The following is a 22,623-nucleotide window of genomic DNA, read 5'->3' on the forward strand; positions in this document are numbered from 1 at the left end:
ATTGTATTTTATAGCTAAAGAGTAAATTGTAAAATTAATTCTTATGTCCCTGTCAAACACCTATGCAACTCAATCACGTGTTAATCTGCACCTCTAACTTCTTACAACTACACCAAAAGTTAATACTTTAAACACTGAATTTAAATTAACTGAGACAAATATTTAAATTTTGCTTCAAAGATGTAATACAATCGGCTCAGGCTTTAGCACCTAACTTAGGCTCCTGTCGACTGTTGAATTCGCTGACAAAATCATACCTTTATAAACCCTAAAATTGTGGTGATATTCTGTAAACATAATGATCTAGTAATTATATTTTAATAATAATCATCAAGGGCTGAGTATGTAATAGAAAAGTGTTAGGATGACGTTTAGGGAAAGTGAGTTAACGATGTTTTAATTACAATCGTCAAGTTGGACGGCGATAATTACTTTTGTGGCGCAGTAGATTCATATCTTTGTCTTTCGAACACTTTCAAATTGGTCACTCATTTCAACTGAAAATTAGTGATAGTACTTTCGCTATGAGTAAATTGTTTTCTTGAAAACAAGAATATTTTCGATATCCTGTGAGTTAATAGGTATTTACTTGAGTATATTAAAAAATTTTTCTTATTAAAGTTGTAAAACATGTAACTTTAAAAGTGGCAATAATGTATGCCACTATGTAAAATAAAGTTCTTGGAAATTTTGGATTTCATCTATCATTTTAAAAAAAGTTACATACCTACCAAAATCGATGAAAGAAATTCTTAGATTTTGTTGATTATGTACGTATGTATTTATACATACACATGGATTAAAAAAAAACTTTTGTCTAATAATATTTTTTACACGTTAGCCAGAGTACTCTATTTCGAGATTAAGTATCATAAATCACATTAACATGATGTAAACGCGTTATTCTTGGTCCTTTCCAAAGCTTTTGTCACGAGTTAGCATTTTTTTGTGTACTAGCCTCATGTCTTAACAACAAAAATATTAACATAAATATTAGTATGGTTTGGAGAATTAGTAAAGCTATTGTTTAGAACAATGTTGCGTGCAAATTATTGAAATTCGTTTGTCAATCGCCTGTATTCGGGCTGTATAGTGAACTATTTTCAGGTGGAGAGACATTTTTACACAATTTTTGTTTCTTTAAGTGGGTGTTTTAGGTCTATTCACAATCAAGAACAAATGTAGATTTCAAAAATATGAAGCTTTTGACCACTTATTCGGATCTAAAAAATGGTATTTCCACACCTTTAAGCTCAAAAACACGATATTTTACTGTCTGTTTTTTCAGCAAAAATCATTTTTTTTCTGCTACATCATGAAAATTCAAAATCTCGAACATTCGTTGTCAAAAAAAAAGTTGTAGGTCTCAAAAAATACCATCTTCCAATATTTTTAATTATTTATCTAGAACCATTTTCATCCTTAAAAAATTGAAGAAAAAATTGGGGAACATGAAAAAAACATCGATTTTTTTGCTGTATTTTTCATTATTTTTATTGAAAACTGCTTGGGTGGTACGAATAAAATTGTGGATTTCATTGAAAAAAAACTTTTTTTAATTGTACATTTTTATTCGAAGTGTAATTCTGATGGTCAAGAAGGCAAGAAACATTTGAAAATGATAAAAAAAAAAAACATGTTTTTGCCGAACATTGCATTTTAAAAAAATATAACTCAAGTTTGTCGACAAATCAACATATGATCCAAAAAATCTTAACGGCAAAGCTTTATGGTTGAAACATCATAAGTTATCGCATATTCTTCGAATACTTACTCGGACAAATGCATTTGAACACATTTACCTATGCACACATAAAACAACGTGATGCATTTTCTACTTATTCCTCATGAAAATAGATAAGCTACTCCCAATTTACCCCCATTCAAACGCAATTAGCTTTTCCAAAAGTGAAAAGCTATGATTCATCGAGAAGCAACGGTTATACGTCACTTGGAGTTCCAGCGAATCGTCCCCATCAGTGGGGTTCTTTCTTGTGGGGGTTTCTCCGTTAAATAGGGGTACGGAGTGCAAAGTCACCTCAATCTGCATTTGACATCGACAGCCTTGGTACCAGTGCTTTACCAAAACTAGTCGGTGATCGAAAGTGAACAGTTCCAGTTCCAAACGTTCCTTGGAGTCATTCAATTTAGCTACCGACAAAAGTTCCGCAATGATGCGTTGGGTTTTTCTTCTCCTCGTTGCTGGTTCCCACAGTGCCCCGACGCACAGTAAGTCTTATTTTATTACTATCATTCCAAACAACTGGAAGATACCATAGTTAGTCAATGGACCATCAAAGTTTTTGACCCCGTGGTTTCAATACCAACTCTTGTACTTGAGGTGGACAAAACTGGAAAAATTAAGATTTTAAAGAATTTTTACGTAGGCTCTTTTTTGTTCACATCTCTTTAAATTGTTGGGTTCTCTTAGTTTGAATTATATAGGAGTTATTTTCTAACAAATTTTTACATCGAATGGTCTCTTTTTCATACTTAACAACCCTCTTTTATTGTACGATATATAGAACTGTATAGACATATAAAAACATGACAATTTCCATGACTTGAGTTTGTTAAATCTAAAGTAAACGAAGAAAAATTACAAAATTGTTATTCACTGATTATTGTTTATTTATTTGTTCATTTTTTTTTTCAGATGAAACAAAATCTTCATTGAAAGTGTCCCGAATTAAAGGAGGGACTTATGCAGATATTCGAGAAGTACCATATCAAGTGAGAAATTACTTTTGTTTAACCGCATTTTTGTTATTTTTCCGGCAACTCATACCTCCGCTAACACATTTACAACTTAAAAATTTAGGCTCAAATCATTTGCAATGGAAAGCTGATCTGTGGTGCTTCGATAATAGATAAATACTGGCTCGTATCTGCTGCCCATTGCTTTGATGAGTGGTAACTATATTATTGATAACTTATATTGTTTAATGTCTACGTAGAATAACAATATCATTAACTTCGTTTCTTTTAGTAAAAATAATATGTGGGTGATGATTGGCTCCTCAACGAAGGAAACCGGTTATCGTTATGATGTTCAATCTATTATCGTACACGAAAATTACGATAAAATAACTTTCGATAATGATATCAGTTTGTTGAAGGTAAGCCACGTTATTCACCATGTAATCCGTGCATCAGTTATTGTTAAAATTTTTATTTTCTACGTAATAATGATTATTTACAATGTTTCAAGTTATCCCGTCCCATTAAACCCAATGTGAATGGTAATGTGAAGACAATTTTGATAGCTGTCAAGGATCCGAAAGCTGGAGATGATATAACTGTTTCTGGATACGGGGAAGTCGCTGTGAGTATCAGTGCACAAACATATTTACGATGATTTTGCGCTAAAAAAACTATTATTCAAACAAAATTGTATTGACAATCGACTGTATTTCGTTATCAGCCTGGAGTAGCGGGAGATGAGTATTTGAAAGAAGTAATTGTTCCCATAATCAGTCACAAGAACTGCCGGCTCTACTTTCCAAAGATAACTGATAACATGTTCTGCGCTGGATACCTGGCGCGCCCAAATGATGCTTGTGGAGGTGATTCCGGTGGTCCTGCTGTTGTTGTATACAACGGCTTTTTATATCTCGTTGGCATCGTTTCTTTTGGCAAGGCTTGTGGAACGGTGGGCTTCGTTAACTATAAACTGGCGTATTATCCCGGTGTTTACGTTAAAGTTCGTAACTACATTCCATGGATAAGAGCAGTGACTAACCTTGTCATATGATATGCGTATACCAGTTATTGATGAACAAGGCAGTGATGGCTAAAATAACGAGAAATCGTGGGAGTACCGGTGTGAATTCGAAGTGAACGATTATATACCAGAGGCGGAGAAAGGCACCTGTTAGGTCAACAGACTACTAGTAATGTAACAAAAAAAAAAAATTACTACTAAATCATCATTGTAGAGTAATTATCGTTTTTATCATTCAACGTGATAAATTTGTGATTCTGTTAATATTCATGAAAACATAGAAACAGTTTAATCTTTTAGTCTAAAAATCACGACAACAGTGTAATGAAAAAGAAAAAAAACTGCTCTTGTCATACCATACAACGCTTTTGTAAATATTTTATGTCATCTTGTACTATACGTTTGTTGTACTACTTTTGTATTAAGAATTGAATAAAAGAATGTGATTATTGAATTTTCTGGTATAATGATTTCATCTAAATGATACCTATACTTAACAAATTTTCTTGTTGATAAAAAAAATATAATTTAATCAGATGTAAGATACTTTACTTTGAAAAAAATCTTGATTAGTTGTAAAAAAAATTTTGTGTATTACTGATATCAGTTCAAATTTGATACGATGTTTGTGCAGAGGTGTCGCTAGAGAATTACCTTTCTGTAAAAAATAATAGATGCACTATTAGCACGTGTATTTAGTAGATCTGTTTCGAGAACCCATTGGCATCAAGAATTTTTCTCAACCAACGATTAAAAGCTATAAGCTGTTTTGGTCGAATTTTTGTGAGACTGACCAAGTTTTCTTTTAACCCTGAGTAAGCAAACTCCCCTACACAGTAATTTTACTGCGGTTTATATAATTACCAATGAAAATTTCGTTGCTTCACAATATTGTTATATCTGATCAGCTTATATGCAGCTTTCATTCAGCTGTGCAAAAGCCTCAAATAAAAATCATAGTTACAATTTGTTTGCGTCTATGATGTGCACAAGGTAATTTTAATCGTAGTCTTGTGAATGTTTGTTCGACCCCATCACGAATAAAATGCTTTAGATGCTTATTTTTCTTCTTCGGATGGAATGAAATACAGCTACCATATTTTCGACTTCACTCCCCTCTTGTCACTTTAATACTTACTACTTGAGGATAATCGCAGCGAATCCATATAAATACAAGTGGTCGTACACCTAAGAAGCATCAGTTTCGTTCGAAGGATATATACGATCGAGCGAGTGTTAATATTAATTTTCTTACGTCATTTTCAATAAAGTGCGAGCATAAGAAGGTTCATCCCTCGTGGGTGCAGGCACTGCTATATAAGGGGTCGATTCAAAAGATTTTAATCGGTTCCAATGGTAAGTCTTAGTGCCACAACATCCAGTTGGAATTGATTGATCAAGCGGATGCCGATTTACGTCGATTGGATCAAGTGCGAGAAAAATTGATAATAGCAACGAAAACAATTTTTTATTGGTTACGTGGATTAATTATTCGATTCTCTATCGATATGAATTGTTTAAAATTTGGTTTAAATCTATAGGAATTAATCAGAAATTGTTAAAGAAATTTATGTTGACGGGGATTCAAAAGCCGGGATCTTTGATGGATTAGGAGGCTGACGTCTTGTCGTTTGACCTGAATCAGACTTTGGCTAAAAAATGATATACATACGAATGATTTTAATATAGTTAAAAGTGGCATTGGAGTCAATCGATTTGAATCGGAATACTTAAAACAGTAATTTTTATAATGACATTCGATGGACTTTAGGACAGTAAATATAACATTTCCTTCCTTTGTCGAATGAGCTGAAATAAACAGCTTACTGTTTGTCCTAATCGTCTCCAGTAAATTTTTTTATTGATTTAGATCTGATACTCATAAAATTTTATGAATTTTATAAAATTACTTGGTTTTTTTAGTAACTTTGTACTTTTTTTTTTTCCTTTTTGATAATGTAACGCCCATTTCGTACGACATTTTATGTATTTATATTTCTATATTGTATTAAATTTATTTATTATGTTGATGTTTGGATTTTATTACATACCTCTTTTTTCCACCAATTAATTTAAAATTTGTTTTATTTACTCCATATATATTATACATATATATGTATATAACGTGTTTATAGGTATATACTCTAATGCGGATGAAGTTGACTTAAATACCCCCTTATTCATTTTTAAAATTGCCGCCACTAAGTATCCAACTATAAATTATGTTGAAAACCCGTTTGGCGATGTGGCGGCAAGTATATATTGTTTTTTTTATAGGAGGTATATTTACTTAAAAGTCGATTTTCAGATAGTAGATAAGTCTTAATTTTGCCGCTAGTAATACGCCTGTTACAAATTTATATTTTAAATCCATTAGATTTAGTGGCGGCAGGTATAAATATGTTGCGTTTGGCAATTTTTATTTACTGAATACCGATGCATAACTTGTCATAGCTAGACTATACATCGCAAAAATACTATGGATCTTCACGAACTATAACAATCCTTAGCTATTTAGAGATTAGCGGCAGGTATTAATTTTTTGCCTTATCTGTACCCCCGGCTTCACGTGACCGCGCCCTTATAGCGGCTGCGTCGTCTTCTCCCCCGGTTATAGCCGGAACTGCCTGGTCCATGAATAAAAATCTGAGCCTTTGAGGTCCGTGTGTCAACTCTTCTCATTGTTTGAGATAGTGACTTTCTCGGAAAGTGATGTCTGCGATATAAAATATATGTACAAAAAAAAGTAGCTACACATATAGTTATAGTTGGACAATTGAAGCGAACCCCTTTAGTGACGATCGAGACTCGAGACTTGCATTCAAGGACAGTGAGTGTAAACATTTCTTAAAACTCGGCCGCCACGACCTTTGTGACCTGCGTCCACACCCAATAAAAACAAAGCATTCATTTCTCTATGCATAGAAAGTTGTTATTGCGAGGAGTAAGTACACAGCACCCTTTTGTATTAGGGAAATTACTACAAGTATGTTTACCTACAAAGGCCAGTAAAAATTGTTCATTCAAAGTTTTTCAGTTCATCACAGTTTATCGCCTCATGGAGCAAAGAAGTCCACGCAACAAGTAGATAACGATAACTACAAGTTCCTGTCTTGATATACATGTGAAACATCTTTCATCTAGAGGTAATTATAAGTATACACGGTGTGAAGGGCATGCAGGAGCTTTTTTTTATGCTTTCTAGATATTATGAGATACGCTTCGTGTACACGCTTAAATTTCCTCAGATTTCCTTATTTTTTTTAGTCTTGAGCAATTGATCTGTGTTCACTAGTTTTTTACACTTTGTGTGATATTCTTATCCCCTTTTTACAAAATAATGCTCTATTAACAATTGAGTATGACGCGATGACGTTTAAAACTCATTTTAACAAATTTGAATGTATCAAATACAATTCTGTAACTTAATGAAGATACGCTGAGTTCAAGAACAGTGTAATCCTCTAGCTGCAGAATTCGACATTTTGACTGGTTGCAAGCAGCTATTTATTAGTGTTATTTCACGTAACATATAAGTAATATTTTTCCATGTTAATTTAAAATATCATGGTTCATGGGAAATAAGTTTCAGTGCTTTCTTAAAATAGGCTACATAGAGCCTACTTAATTTAAGCTTGTGTTTTTAATTCATTAACAAAATCTTCCTTGGATGTACACTGGATAAACCTCCCCTCTCCCTGGATAAACACTGTTGATCTCTTGCCTTCCTCCATTGACCAGCTCGAGGCAACTGTATTAAAAAGGTTTCTGTATATCATTTTAATACAAATTCGATTTAATTATGCTGTCCATTTCAATTAAGGAAAAATCACATGTTGTCTTCGCTGTTTTACCAATGACTTTGGTTTTGGCTTGTACGATGCCAAATGAAAGCTAATTGTGATAAAGTATCAAATTTTCATGTTATAACCATTTCCCACAAAGTTTATGAAATAGTACACAATTCAAAAGAAAAGCCTGAATAGGAAATCGATTTGTTAAGGAAAAAAAGATGATGTGCTACTTCTATCATCAGTTTGTTACATTTTGCATGACAAAATTGTACCTTATAGTGAAATCTTCAATGAAATTTTATTTTGTTGCGTTTTGTTAGTCACGATTTTAACTTTTTATTAAGCTTAATTTTTTATTTTTAGGCTCTAGATCAACAACTGCTTCGTATTCTTTGTATCCACCAAAATTTTTGTAACAGCACTGCAGGTAGGATTACCAGCCTAAGTTCGTCAAAAGTTTAAAAGCAACACCTAAAATGATGCCTAAAAGTCAGACTGACAAATTACCCTTTTTATGCGGCTATTGTGGGAAATCATTCAATTTTAAAAGTCACTTGGACCGGCATACCCGCACGCATACCGGTGAAAAACTCTTTAAATGTGAATTTTGTGACAAAGCTTTCCGTCAAAAAGATACTTTGAAAAAGCACTACTTCAAACATATCGGCAAACTGTTGCACTGTAGACAATGCGGCAGAACTTTTTCTGATCCAAGCAAATTGAACACGCACACTTGCACGCGTACCGACAGGCGAACCCACAAATGTTTATATTGTAACAAAATTTTTAACGTAAAGCAACACCTCAGGAACCACATGCTCGTTCACACGGGTGAAAAATCATACCAGTGTAAAATTTGTGGGAAATCTTTTGCTCTTAAATTTTTACTGAAAAATCACATTCAAAAACATGCTGACCAACAACCCTTTGGATGCCACACTTGTGGTGAGTCTTTTACCAATCAAAATGCTCGTATTGATCATATTCGCTTCGAACATAACGGCAGACAACCATACCAATGCGAACTCTGCGAAAAATCTTTTTATAAAAAACGCCATCTCGACAATCACATCCGCGTTCACTCCGACAACAAGAAATTTGAATGTGAAATCTGTGGAAAATCCTTTGTTCGAAAGACTTCTCGAAACAAACATGTCCTCATACACACCAGTAAACGATCCTTCGATTGTCACGATTGTGGTAAGACATTTATTGATAAAAAGACTCTTGTTAACCACATTAGTGCAATGCACATTGGCGAAAAGCCATTTCAATGTGAAGTCTGCGAAAAACGTTTCACCCAAAAACAACATCTCAGTAATCACGCTCGCAAACACACCGGAGAGAAGCCATATCAGTGTGAAACCTGTCACAAATCTTTTGCTCTCGAAGAAACCTTTTTATGTCACATTCAATCGCATTCATGGAAACGATCTTTCAAATGTACAATCTGCAAAATATCTTTCTTTGACCAATTAGATCTGAAAGAACACACTTGCACCAGTACTCATACTAATGAAGACAAAAATCCGTTCAAATGTAAAATTTGCGGTGAAGCTTTTTCTCTAAAAAGACACTTAATAACTCATTCTCGTGCACATGTCGACGTACTATCTTTTACATGCCAATATTGTGATGAATCTTTTACTACCGAGACTACATTGGAAAACCATATTTTAACACATATCGGCCATCAGAGCAAACATTATTGTAACGTGTGTGACACGTATTTTGATGAAAAATGCCTATTGGAAAGTCATGTTTGTAACAATGACTCCAAGGATTTCTACATATGCAGTTGCAATGAAATTTTCCTTCAAAAAGATCATATGGATGAGCACACGTGCTTACTCGCCAATAATGATGTGCACCTTGATAATTCCGAGAAAGACAAAGCGCTTTGTTTTTCGAATGTTGCATTTAATAGTATAGACTTTTATAAAGATGCAACTGATGATTTTAGTTCAATACCCGATGATTTATGTGACTTAGACATAAATGTATCATCGTTACCAACAACATTCTGGCAGCCTTGGGTGTGACTGGTATCCGTTTGATTTGAGAATCACTAATTTCATTAGAAAAATAAATGTAAGCTCAATCGGACGGGTAAGTGTTTTTTTCACCGTACCGTAGGTGATTAAAACAGTTTCACTGATTTTAAACAAACGTGGAGTGTATTACTTTAGTAACACTTTTTTGAATTTTTATCTGCTAAAGCAGCGTGTTATTTTACAAGATTGACATAGATATAAGCTATTTTTTATACCTAGTATTATGAAAAACGTAGAAATTTTCCTGATGAAACAGCAAGATGCTATTACTACCTAAGATTGCAATGTAAGTATTCAAAATAGCTTACAGCCGTACATGATTTAAGATCAGATATCTCATAAAGACTCTTTTTCATTTTCTAAACTACTTCATGGTATTTTTACCATATACTGTAACCCTTTTTACATATTTTAAAATATTATACATGGATTTTTCTATCTTATTTTTACAATGTTTGTGAATTCCTTTGCAATAATTTATTTCATTAGAAAATGCGTAAACTCAATCAGATGAAAACTGTTCTATTTTTTTTTAAGAGTAAAGTAGCAGATTAAAATAGTTTCATAGTCATTTGTTTTAATAGAATCGCTGGACGTATTATTTCAATGATACTTGTGTTTAGCTATCGTTTTTAGGATTTTTATCTGTTCTAACAATGAGTTTTTTATCATTATTTTATTATTGACGAAAGTATAGGCGTACACAATTTTTTTTTACTTTGTATGATTGAACGCACAGAGACTTTCCTGATAAAACAGGAAGTTACGATGCTATTATTTTCTAAAATTACAGTGAAGTCTTTAAAATGAACTATAACTTTACACGAGCTAAGATCAGATCTCCTAATAATTTTTGAAATAAAACTAAAATTTCTCTCTTTCGCAAATACTTTACGGTAGTTTAACCGTCTGTAATACACTCGTCACACTTCAACATACTTTTTTATATTATATAGAGATTTTTCTATCTTATCTTTAAAACGTTTGTGTACTCCTTTACAATCTACGTGATTAGAAAAAACGTAATTTTGATCGGATGCAAACAAAAAAAATTTTTTTTTTCACAGTAATGGATTAAAATAGTTGTATTTTCATTTAATTTAAATAAACGCAGGGCGTATTATTTTAATGGCTCTTTGTTTGCTTATCATTTAAATCTGCTTAAACAGCGTGTTGTGTACCCTTGTTATCAAAGATTCCAACAGATGTAAGGGTTGAAATTTATTGTTCGTATAATCAAACACGTAGAAACTTTTTTGATGAAATAGGAAGTTATGATGCTATTATTTTCTAAGATCGCAGTATAAGTATTCAAAATAGCTTAAGACTGTACACATCATTAAAGATCAGATCTCTGAGAGATTCTCAAAACTTTTAAATCAGAAAAAAACATTTTAGGGCTGTTACTGCACATAATGCAATGTTGGTATTTTAAAAATATTTTATATGGTTTGTTTTTCCTACCTTATCTTTGCAATGCTTGTGTAACTCCTTTGAAACAAATTTATGTATTAAAAACCATAAATCCCGAGTCATTATCGATTATTTAATAATTATAATTTATTTTACTTAACTAGTAACAATGTAACTAGCCTTATTTTTAATTTATATGTATAATTTTGTAACTCATGTACTTTTATATAACTGTATTAGGGTATCCATTTCGTTTCATTGTAAGTAAAAAATAAAAAAATAAACATGTAAAGATTTCCCCAATACAACAGCAAGTTGTAGTAGTATTATTTTCTTAGATTGACATATTATACACGTTCAAAACTGTTTTCAACTTATTATGAATAAACAAAATTATGCTTCTTCATTGTAGAGAGTTGTTTAATTCTGATGAAACCTACCGACACCACTTGAATATTTCCTCACTTCTGTAATAATAATAATTTTCATTAACTTTATTGGAGATGTGTTTTACTTAATTTTACTTAACCGTTTTTCTCACACAAAATTAACAGCACAAAAATGATGAAAAACTTAAAACTTGATACGAGGGTGCATGGGGCCATTATTATTGAAATAATCGACTTAAGCATTTCAATTGCTTATTACAATTTTGAATTTGTTAAAAAAGAATGTTTTTTTTCAATATTCTCTTAAAAAAAAAAAGACATAAGTATAATAAAATTGTAAGACATTAGAAATACTTTGTAATAAACATTTGTTGCGTAAAAATATCTTGTGATTAAATAATGTAAAAAAATGCAGAAAAAGTAATGAATATTTCTGGGGAAAAAACATTTTGTTTCCAAAGGATGAGTAATTCAGCCCCAAATTTGCGATTACTTTCCTCGCGTTGTGTCAAGTTATGCAAGTTGTATAAATACTTGCCAACTTACCTTTTACCTTAGTGCATGTTGTACTTACACTACGAGGAACGCTGCAGCCAAAGAGAAATGAGAGAGAATTTCTCGGGAATGAGCTTTCAAGCCCAAGCTTTGTCCCTCGTGTCGTATGTGTGTATACAAACTTATACCAAGTCGAGCTGGTGCGTAAGCGCAGATGTGGTGCTAATGTGCTAGAGGGAGGAAACTTATTCTAAAGAACGGTAATTAGAAGCGACGGCTTTTCAGCTTAGCTTGTCTTTACAGAAATCCGACGAAAGTTTAACTTTGAGTTGAAAACTGGTGTTAGTTTAATACTTTGTTGTAATTACTGTGTATCAATTTCTTCCTTCTGTGTAGGCAAAAAAATGTGAGTTTCGCTGTTTTCCGATTTTTTTTTTTTTTTTGTTGCATTATTAATATTACAATTTAACTATACGGTAAAACATACATTTTTCAAGTTCCACAACTTTTGCACGCAACATTTTGCTGTAGAATTTGTGATAAGAAAAAAAAAAAAAAAAAAAAAATTATTCACACAACTTCTTAGAAAAAAGTGATACAAAAAAATATTGTTTTGAAAAAATCTACATCTACTCTATACTTAATATGCCTAGTTGGATGTAAATTACTCGGGTTAATCTTAAACTTTGATTATGTATTTACACATGTAGTTGATTACACATTCAACGTGGATGCTTGATCTAGGGACAGTACTTTTTTTGTTTTAACGAAAACGTTAGGCACAAATGGTCGATAAAAAATACTTGGAAAACTTTTTTTTTATGTCTGTGAATTTATTATAAATTTTCTTATTTCGTATGTACAATACACATATGTCTTAACATTCTCCGCCTAACATTTTGTAGTTCATCGGATCAGTAAAAAATTACGTCGAATTGACTGTCCATCGCTTTTAAGCTCGAAACTATTGGATGGACTGCTATTTTATTTTTGTATTTATAAATAGAAAAAATACCTGGCATCTCATCACTAATTGTATCTTCACTAATTGCGCGTTACTTTGGCAAATCTTTAATCTCTCGGCAGTTTATCCTTCTGTACATATACATTAATAGTCATAATCAAAAAGTCTCGTATTGTGTTGATACAATTACCTAACGCAGTATACTACATGATCTATGGGTAAATGGCTTAGAAGTTAATTATTTATCAACGATTTTTTCTGGCACATAGTATTTTGATGAATTTGTTGTGAATACGTGACAAGTATACACCTGGAAATACACCACAGGTGTAATACATTTTTTTTAAAATTCCTTTAGGGTGTTTAAATCACGTGGTAGTCTTACAATGCAGTATAAATTTACAATGAATATAATTAAAACTTATGCACAGAAAAAACGTAAAGAAATAATTACTATGAAAAGAATGTATCCCGATTCAATGATGAGAACAGTTATTCGTTATACTTTGAGAAACACCAGATTTATACATCATTGGTGCCCATACAGTCTTTTATTTCTTTCACAGTAAATGTACATATATACCTTTTGGCTATAAGAAACGTCTATATTATATGCATAATAATATTTGTTAGTTGTGATTAAAAAAAAAAAAAAACCATGCAAAACAGGTTTCAAATAAAATGTCCATAACAATAACTTACATTACAAAACAAATTAAGTAAATGCAAAGTCGACAAGTAATTTTTTTTTTTTCTAGAAATATATTTTTCACATCGCCTAATGTTTCATTTAGTATTTCTTTTCAACTTGTAGTCTGAACTAATTTTGTTTGACATTTTTTGTACAATTTTTAATAATACATGATAAAGAAAATGTTTAGTTACACAAATTTTCGTAAGAAAAAGCATTACCAGGATGCTATTAATGACAAACTTAAAGTATGTGATACGATGACATTTTAAAAATGATCTTGCCTAAATTAATTGGTATTTTTTTCATTTTAATTTTCGATGTAAAAATTACAAACGTTGATAAACGGAAACCGTGTAAGGAAAAAATTGTCCTACATGGATTTGTCAGATGCTGTCTTTTCTCTGCAAAATACTTGATTTGCTTGAAAAATATTACAATCTCTAGATTCATAGGAAATTGTATGGAACATACGCTTTGTCCACTTTAAATCGCGCGACTCTTATTTATATCATATAAAAAATTGTCGAATTAGGTATTTCTTGACTCGACTGCTTAAAGCTCGTCAAACAAAATTGATTAAGGTGTTAGTAATTCTAGATATGTACTGGTGAGTATTGTAGGCTAAGCGATACATCCTTGTTGGTTCAATGTTGAGATAAAATGTGATGGATCATGATTTTCATCTACTCAATTTGATATAAAAGTCACTGCAAAATCTAAAGAATACGCAAAATAAATTTTGTAGATATCGACGAATAATTTTTGATGAAAAATACGTTTGCCGCGTTAAGTATACAGATAATTTTTCAACTAGTACCATCAATAATAAAAATTCCTTCTTTAGAGTCTAAAGTGACTTTATTCCAAGATGGTCTAAATGTAATAAACTTGATATTCACTATGGCTGTAATCTTAACAATTTTATAATTAAGAGCTAATTAATTGAAATTCAATCATAAATGAAATATTAATAATGATGACATAAATGAAAAAATCTTTACTTAATTGGTATCTATAACTCTATTTATGTATAATTTTTATTCTAACAAATCCACAGGCATAAACTATCAGTTTGAATTTTCATAATCCTTGTATTAAGTAATGTTTGGAGTCCAACCTTAACACTAAAAGTACAAATATGTACTCGAACGTGTGAATACTAATAAATATAGGTGTCTACACCATAATCATTAACATATATTAATATGTAAAACGATTCTTGCACGATAAAAAAAAAGGTAATAATGATAAACATAATACAAGTGTCAATGAAAACTAAACTCTAGTATCCACTTGGAAACTCAAAGACTCGCATATGCACACTCGATACATCGCCTACCCTACAAAAATTGCGTGACGTTTAAAACAATAATTTTCTTTATCTTGATTTTTTTTCCCCCCTTACATGATGGTACACCACTTTTTAAGAGGTGGTTCATTAAGAACGGGTTTTATCGTCCTACTGGTAGCTGAAAGCTGTGTCTTTTGTTGCAGAAGGCTGTCGCCACCAACCAACTTTGCTTTTTTTTCTTCCACCGGATTGGCTTCGTTAGCTTTGCGCTTCATGTTCGCCTCCCTTATCTTGGAGCTGAGAGAGGCGCCATTGGTGCTGGTAGCGGCTGATTCCGTCAGCAGCTTTCGATAGTTGTCCGAAATAATGCGACAGGATGGACCACCCTCCTCGGTCACCCTATTGAGAAACAGCGAGCTGTTTGTCGAGTTGTACGAAAAATTACGCCTGATCGAGGGTCTTGCTCTTGGTCTTATGTATTCTCGACCGTTTGTCGATATTGGAGGATTCTCTGGTTCACTCTGGTAAGCGACGCTTACCTCTTTAGCCTGAAACATCATTTCATCAAGTTTTTACATTGTTACCACTTGTCCCTTGGTAAATCGTTTTATCAATTCATCAATTAAAAGAGATGCAAAGTAAACATCGTAGAAACAATAACGTAGTCACAGCTGTACAAAGTTAACAAATCATTCCTACAACAGTTTGTGAACACATATCGTAACATGCAGTCGACTTCTAAATATCCGCAGATACATACAGAAGCGAAATACACAAGGAAGTTTTATTGAAACAGAAAATTAAAAAAAAAAAAAAAACGGGAAAAACCTCCATACTTTTGATTTGGATTTGGATCTGGTGTTAATACGTCTTTCAAGTGGAACGCTTTGCTCTTTCATTAAATCTGCACACTAAATGCCATTCAATGTAAAAATAAACAAGGAATTAGTACGACAACCTCTTGGCACATATATTTGTTATGAACGTAATCATTGAGATGGAATTTCCAATTACCTGGGGATCTCTCATGCAATCCATCAGCTGGACCGAGCACTTTTGTCTCGAAGCTTCCAACATTGCATTTTCGTCGTTTGCGTTCTGCACATCATCGTCTTTGCCGACCTCGGACGGTGCAGCAGTTGATTCTGTAGCTTCGGAGGGTTCGGACGTCGTAGACTCGACCACGTCAACCGAGTAACTTTCCGTGTCGGTCTGCAAGTCATCCGCCGTTCCATCGCTCGATGTTTTGACGTCATTCTGCGAATCTTCATCCTTACCCGTTTCCAAGGGCTCCTTGGGAACATCGTCATCCGGTTTACTGTCACTACTACCCTGATCCTCCGCCTCCAGCTGTAGCTTAATCTCTTCGTCACGCTCGCTCGGGGCGTCTTGGCCGTTCTGCTCGCTCGACTTGCCGTTTTCTTGGCTACTGCCGTTCTCGGTGCCATTTTCGTCGACTGCAGCTTTACCACCGTTCAGTCCATTTTGCTGGTCGGCTGGCTGCTGCTCTGCGGTATGATCGGAGGACTCCTTGGCTTGGTGTTTGATGATTTCAGCCGGACTGGGGAATTCGTCCAGGACATTGGCCTTGGGTTTGGGCTCCGAGCTCTCGCTTTCCTGTTTCATTTTGCCTGCCAGACTCTTTGGCTTGATTCCCAACTCGCTGGCTTTTTTCACTTCTTTGTTGGTACTCGATATTGTGGGCTTGGTCACACTACCGACACGGTTGGTCGGCTGGCCCAACCCTGCAGACGGTGTTTTTAGAGGAGTGTGAATCGTCACGTTGGTAGGGAACTGCAATTTATAATTCAGTTAGATCGAAAAAAAGAATTGGTTTACTTGATTTTCATTGTGATTATACGAGTAAACGGATTTCCTAATTGGAAGCACGATTATTTCATTATCCAAAACGTCAGGTTCAAACGACTTGGTGGTTCGAAAGTCAACTTTAAACGAATAAAAAAAAGCCATTTGTATCTACGTGTATAAATTAAATTGACTTTAAACATTAGACATGAATGATAACGATCAAAGTATTTGTGAGTAATAAATAAGCATATACATTTTTTTTCTTTGGAGTACAAAATAAAAATTTCAACTTCCTCCAGTTCACTTACAGGTTTACATTATTATGGTGTTGTGTACAGTTTATATTTAAAGTTTGAATGTCATAGAAGCTAGGAAGACAGATTTAATTATGTAACTACTCTCATGTATACAATGAAAACAAACACCCACATGGGCAGAAGGCATCGTTGCTTGGAGGAAGTATCATTTGATTAAATAAACACGTGTTGGGTTCGGAAAATTCATGTCAAAATTTATAAATGATACATTGTAAATAATTTTAAAAATGTATGAATGAAACCTCACTAGTTGCGATTACAAGAGCGAGTTTTTCAGGTTACGTAATAATTAATAATCAATAATAAATAGTCAAGTGTGAGCTTAGAATTGTTAAATAAAATTTTTTATAAAAACAGAAAAATCACTTACTTTTAGACCAGCCTTTCCTACAATCGACTGTCTGGCACTTTGTCTCACTCCAGTTTTCAATCTAAAATACAAGTAGATTTAAAAATGATTAGCTTGAAATAGTCAAGATCAGATAAAGTACAATACGAAGTATGGCGAGCAACAATGACTGGAGGTGATGAGAGGCAATTGATTGCTCATATTATGTTAGACAAAAGAAAATTGAAACGTTAATGTATTTGCTCCTTAGTGTCACTTTTTTTTCAAGTATCAAAGTATACTTATTCGTGCTTAACATCAGTTCTACGAAAATTTTTCTGTATTTGTTTATAAGTCACTTTGAAAAAGTCTATGATACGTTGAGTGAATAAGTTTATGTACAAATGAAAGTTTTTGCTTAATATTAAGAAAGGCATTTTGATTATTTACTTAATAATCATTTAGAATTACATAATATCGTTTGAAAGCAATAAAAATTAGTTATAAATGCCAATTTCCAAACACATAAAGTTTAATGATTTAAAGAATGTGATTCACAAAACTAATGAAAGTCCATGGAACACAAATGACGAATGTAACAAGGCAATTGTAGACGAGTGAAAACGTAAAAATTGAAAATTCACATGTATGGCGTTTCGATGATATTGTCACGGGACTCTGCTTTTTGACTTAATAATTTGACAAACCTGGAAGTCTCGTTATCGCCCAGTCTCGACTTGACTGTATTCGAAGAAGAAGCTTTCGACGGATTGCTGCCTGCTCTCTGTTTCCGTTCAACATTTCTCTCATCGCCCCCAGAGCCCGCATCATTCTTTGTAGGTTTACCCATGATGTTACAACAGGCGTATGATATTCAAGCTGTGTGTTATGTATTAAAATTTTTTTTGAGCTTTCTTTAAAACACAGTTATGGCTTCGCAGTTCTTAGGAGCTTTAAAGTATGAAAGCAAGTCTCCGGTGTTTTTATCGCTCTAAAAAAAGAACAAAAAGAAACACCCTTGAGTGAGACTTGAAAAAAAAAAAAAATTGGTGATAGTTTCAGAAAAAATAGCAAGGATAAGGAGAAACAGGTAATCATTTTGCTAAAATTTCTAAATTAGATAATTTGGAAGCCACAACAGTCAGTATAGCACCAAATAACATAAATAATGTCGCAGCAACAGAAAGAGAGGCTTATAATTATCAACCCATACCTGTAGGAGCTTATTATTAACAAATCACAAGAAAAAAGGGATGTATGGATTACTTAAGTACAATTAAAAAGCGCCGTTACATAGCTTGGCTCAATCGAGTCACATCAAGTATACCAAAGAAAGAAAAGGGAGTTTTATCAGCAACAGCTTGTAATGGTGTACATTCTTAGCAGCAGCAAAATTTAAAGCATAAGCACCAAGTGTGAGAGAGAAATTAAGGAAAAGACAGGGAAAAGGAGAGAAGAAGATTATACACAGGGCAAACACAAACCATTTCCACGCGATACTTGATACCAAAAGGAACTCTTAAAATTCTACACTGTGCATGTACTACATCGTATTACCTACTTTTTAGGAGCTTTATTAGACAGTTAACTTTTTGATTGTGAATAATCAGCAAGAATCACCCAGCCGACAAAGGGCCAAGGCAGACTCCTGATTGGTCAAAGCTGTTTGTTTATCCCTGGTGAATCATGCTCGATTATTGTTACAATTTACATGGCTCTGACGTTTTGCATAGACTGTCTACTGTTTACAAAACAACTGTTGTGTGAAACTTGCAAATCTGCCTGTGTTTTTATTATTATTGGTCAGTACAAAATAATATATTGACACCAACGCAGTTAGAGCTCGCGGAGACAGAAGTGCAGGCTCGAAGGACGCCGACTGCCAACGCGCACAACATACCTACATTATAATAATGTAGAATATATGTTTTTCTACTCCCGTCGTGTTTGTTCTGTGTATACTTGACATTTGTAAGTGTAAATAAGGTATGCAAGTATGCTGTACGTGTACATGTGCATTTAAATACATATATAGAAGCATGTATACATAAAAAAAAATAGGTAGGTATATACGGCACGACACTGCTGTCTGCTCCTTTTTTTGCCGGTGTACTGCAGAGTTATATATATATAGATATAAGTAAGCGGAGAGATCGAGCATCGAGTGGTGGAAGACCCCGTCGGAGAGGGTCACTTTTCATGTAATGTACGTATACCTATATGTATGCAATGGTCTGAGCTCAGTTTAGTTGTGGTATGGGTATCTATCGTAGTATTCTGGTATCGTATTTCCACTTTATATTAGAGGAAGTATGTGTTTGAGCAATGATTTTTCCGGGAGATAAGATATAAATATCACGTTACATGTTACACATGCAGTGTGGATGAAGATTTAAAATACGAATTTTATTTAACAACTTGAAACGCGCTTTTTTCTTTATTTTTTTTGGCAAATAACATCGATTAAATGGAAAAAGCTAGTTTATCCATAGCAGTACAGGCCCTGCAAGTACTCGCAATTGGCGACGATGGCAACGGCATTGGAAGCAATAATTAAAAGGAAAAAAAGCCATAACAAGACCATCGCATCTACTGCATGTGTTCCCTTTAAAAAAAAAGTCTTACATCCAATACATATACACACATATGTAATGGCACTAAATAGGAATGTGCCATTGAGCCGATAGGAGTGAAAATTTTGTCTTGGTCTCCAAAAAAAATAAAAAATAAAATGTGCAAAATTGCTGCATAGCTATACCAACGCACCCAAGTTATATAGGCCCACATATACGAGGAGGAGGACGACAGACGAAGAGAATGGCGACGACGACGAGAAACGACGGCACCATGTACACACCCTCCTCGATATTTTCTCCTCCTTTCTTCTTCTTTTTCTCCAATCTTCGACTGGCAAGTCGGGTTTTCCGCCTCCCGTTTTTTATACACAAATTCCTAACCACGTTCCGTTACTTCTTGCACGAGACCTTTGGGAATTTGTTGTCGTTGGTTGTAAGTAGGGTATACACGGTTGTGGCGGTAAATTAAGTAACTGTAGCAGACACGGCTTTAGCTAAAAGCTGTAAGACTAAATAACTAACTAAATGTATAGGTATACGTGTACATGATATTGTGCGTCTGTGCAGTGTAGCGTGCACTGGAGGTCGGTACGGTAGAAAGTACAAATGTATAGATATATACCTATTGCGTTCCCGGTCTTTTTTTCCCTTTTCTTATCTCCTTCTCCTCTTTTATTGAAGTAAAATAGTTTAAGCACATTACTTATAACTTATAAGAGGAAAGAAAGATAACACAGTTAAATACTTGTAGGTATGTACAATGTAAGTAGCACAAACAACACATAAGTATAGTCGTTAGTCGTTACAGGCGTGGAAGAGAAACAAGGCTATGGAGGAGAAAAATCAAGTTGGTCATGCGTCCTACTTTACTTACGTTAATTGATTCCACAAAATCACGAATGCCTACACTTAAATCGTTACAGCTGTAGATTACACAGTTGTATCACTGTAAAAAAATAAGCACAAAACTGCACGTCCTACGTGCACCGATGCTGCACTAATTTAAACAGCGATGACCTTGCAAGCAACCACAGAACTACTCTCTCTTCGCTTGTGTACCAAGTTATCACTGTTCGATCGATTTATTTACAACACGCACTCGTTCATCAATCATCTCTCGATACTCTTCTGTACTTCTGTTTGGCTTCTTGACTTGGTTTTTTTGCAGGTAAGCATGCACTATCGCCGCACCAATAGTTGTTTTTTTTTTTTTATTTCGTCTACGCAGCCATGCTGCTTAGCTGCACAGTATGCACACTTCTCGTCGTCCTCGTATATATCGTGTTTTTAAAACTTTTAATTTTTTTATTAAGGTTAGGGCGGTGCCTTGCCGGTTGCAGCTACGATTGGCTCTCGGATGGTCACGTGATAAAAAGATCCTCAACTGCGCGGACGGTCTGCGCGAGAGCAGTCGAGCATTCTGGAGGGAAATTTGAATTACATGTTTTTTTCTAGGCTTGCATATCAGCCGAATTTAGGCTTTTTTCGACAAGTTTTATAAACTTTTAACATTTCGGAGGATATTATTGTGTATATTTACTTGCTCCTGTCCTTTTTTTTCCTCGTGGAGAAAGATCCTTGATGAATTTTAATTTCTGAATGCTTATTGTATCATATAACCGCCGATTTCATTGATTGTTTGTACTTGTACATTTGGATTTTAAGGATTTCGAAACATTTGCTTCTTTTCGTATTGAAATATTTTATTTAGAAATATCTGAAATATTGCTGAATTTTATGCGAAAAATGTTAACATTATATAATTAATATGTTCCCGTCTAAGTATTTTTCAATCTTCATTGAAATGACGTTGAATACCATCACAATTTTTTCCCAATCATGTCCATAGGTACAATTGTTTTGCTCTGGAAAGCCAATCAAACTCTTAGAGATTCTATTATCATGGGCATTGTGATAAGTATCGGGCAATCTAATCTAAAACCCATTATATTTTTAGAAAAATTGGAAATTGGAAAGTAGCCGTCTGTGTCAGTCTGTAACTTCTGTAAGTATGTTTGTCTACACTGTGGCAGTGTGGCCTGTGGCTGCGTCTGTGACAGTGTGACGGATGACAAATTCACTTACTGTTTTTGTGACAGAGAACAATACATTAAGTCCTGTATAATATAGGTATATACTGTCCAATAGTGCGTGAGTGCATCATCGTCAATGTGCATTAAGTGAGTGAGTCCAAGGGTGTTTTCCGCAATCGTCACCAGCAAGTAATTTAAGGTTGCGCTCTACGCTACCATCAGGTCAGTAAGTCAACTACCTTGAATTAACTGGCGCTCTGTTCCGTAATCTGGCCAGTTAAAATAGCAGACGACAGTCAACAGCGATGAAATCTTAATATTACGTAACTTTACAGCCTCTGATTTTATCATTCTGGTAAAGAGAGCACGGTGTAAGATGTACGTAAAGTTATGTGTAGTAATTAAAGAAATTACTACTAAGTAATGCCATACGGTCGATTTTATTAAACCATATGAATATCTCTATTTTTAGAGCTCGACTTTTAAGTAGAAAATAGATTGTAAACTTGCCGCAAATACCACAAACTACGTCAACTTTTTATTATCTATTTGTAAGATTAGTTGCGGCTGGTTTGTAATTATCAAAGTGACTTTGCTGTAAATAGCAATAGTTATTTGGATTAGCGCCATCTAGCGGTCTTTATTTTTTGGCCAAAAGTGGCTCCTAAAATTCTCAATCAGAGCATTCAGGATTAGAGCTATTTAGTCAATTATAAACCAGCCGCAACTCGTGATAAAGCTA

General features: G+C 33.9%; 3 protein-coding genes and 1 long non-coding RNA gene across 10 annotated transcripts; 3 read left to right on the forward strand and 1 right to left on the reverse strand.

Moving 5' to 3' along the window:
- Positions 1 to 2,171: 2,171 nt before the first annotated feature.
- Positions 2,172 to 3,754, forward strand: LOC106646488 (anionic trypsin-2-like). The gene is made up of 6 exons (XM_089590436.1): positions 2,172 to 2,229; positions 2,657 to 2,733; positions 2,822 to 2,913; positions 2,990 to 3,119; positions 3,212 to 3,325; positions 3,425 to 3,754. Exons 1-6 carry the CDS (start codon positions 2,172 to 2,174, stop codon positions 3,752 to 3,754), a joined length of 801 nt encoding a protein of 266 aa, XP_089446562.1.
- Positions 3,755 to 6,766: 3,012 nt separating this feature from the next.
- On the forward strand, positions 6,767 to 9,755 carry LOC149375052 (uncharacterized). The gene is made up of 2 exons (XM_089590338.1): positions 6,767 to 6,870; positions 7,882 to 9,755. Exon 2 carries the CDS (start codon positions 7,995 to 7,997, stop codon positions 9,558 to 9,560), a length of 1,566 nt encoding a protein of 521 aa, XP_089446464.1. The 5' UTR covers positions 6,767 to 6,870; positions 7,882 to 7,994; the 3' UTR covers positions 9,561 to 9,755.
- Positions 9,756 to 12,701: 2,946 nt separating this feature from the next.
- Positions 12,702 to 21,125, reverse strand: LOC106646590 (uncharacterized). Of its 7 annotated transcripts, none has more exons than XM_089590289.1 (6): positions 20,723 to 21,125; positions 17,980 to 18,151; positions 17,315 to 17,375; positions 15,833 to 16,612; positions 15,655 to 15,729; positions 12,702 to 15,366 (listed from the first exon to the last, which is right to left on the reverse strand). In XM_089590289.1, the coding sequence occupies exons 2-6, from the start codon at positions 18,120 to 18,122 to the stop codon at positions 14,929 to 14,931; spliced, it is 1,497 nt and encodes a 498-aa protein (XP_089446415.1). In that variant the 5' UTR covers positions 18,123 to 18,151; positions 20,723 to 21,125; the 3' UTR covers positions 12,702 to 14,928. The 7 variants fall into 7 exon arrangements, with proteins under 7 accessions (XP_089446415.1, XP_014218134.2, XP_014218132.2 ...); XM_014362648.2 differs by having other exon boundaries at positions 17,980 to 18,186; XM_014362646.2 differs by having other exon boundaries at positions 17,980 to 18,263.
- LOC149375053 (uncharacterized) lies at positions 20,854 to 21,297 on the forward strand. The gene is made up of 2 exons (XR_016292908.1): positions 20,854 to 21,016; positions 21,162 to 21,297. It is a non-coding gene; the product is annotated as an uncharacterized LOC149375053 (long non-coding RNA).
- Positions 21,298 to 22,623: the final 1,326 nt, after the last annotated feature.

Source organism: Copidosoma floridanum, unplaced genomic scaffold, assembly GCF_036245765.1.
Source record: "Copidosoma floridanum isolate Cflo_tuat_1 unplaced genomic scaffold, Cflo_Japanese_pri ptg000012l, whole genome shotgun sequence".
In the NCBI taxonomy this organism is placed as follows: Eukaryota; Metazoa; Arthropoda; class Insecta; order Hymenoptera; family Encyrtidae; genus Copidosoma; species Copidosoma floridanum.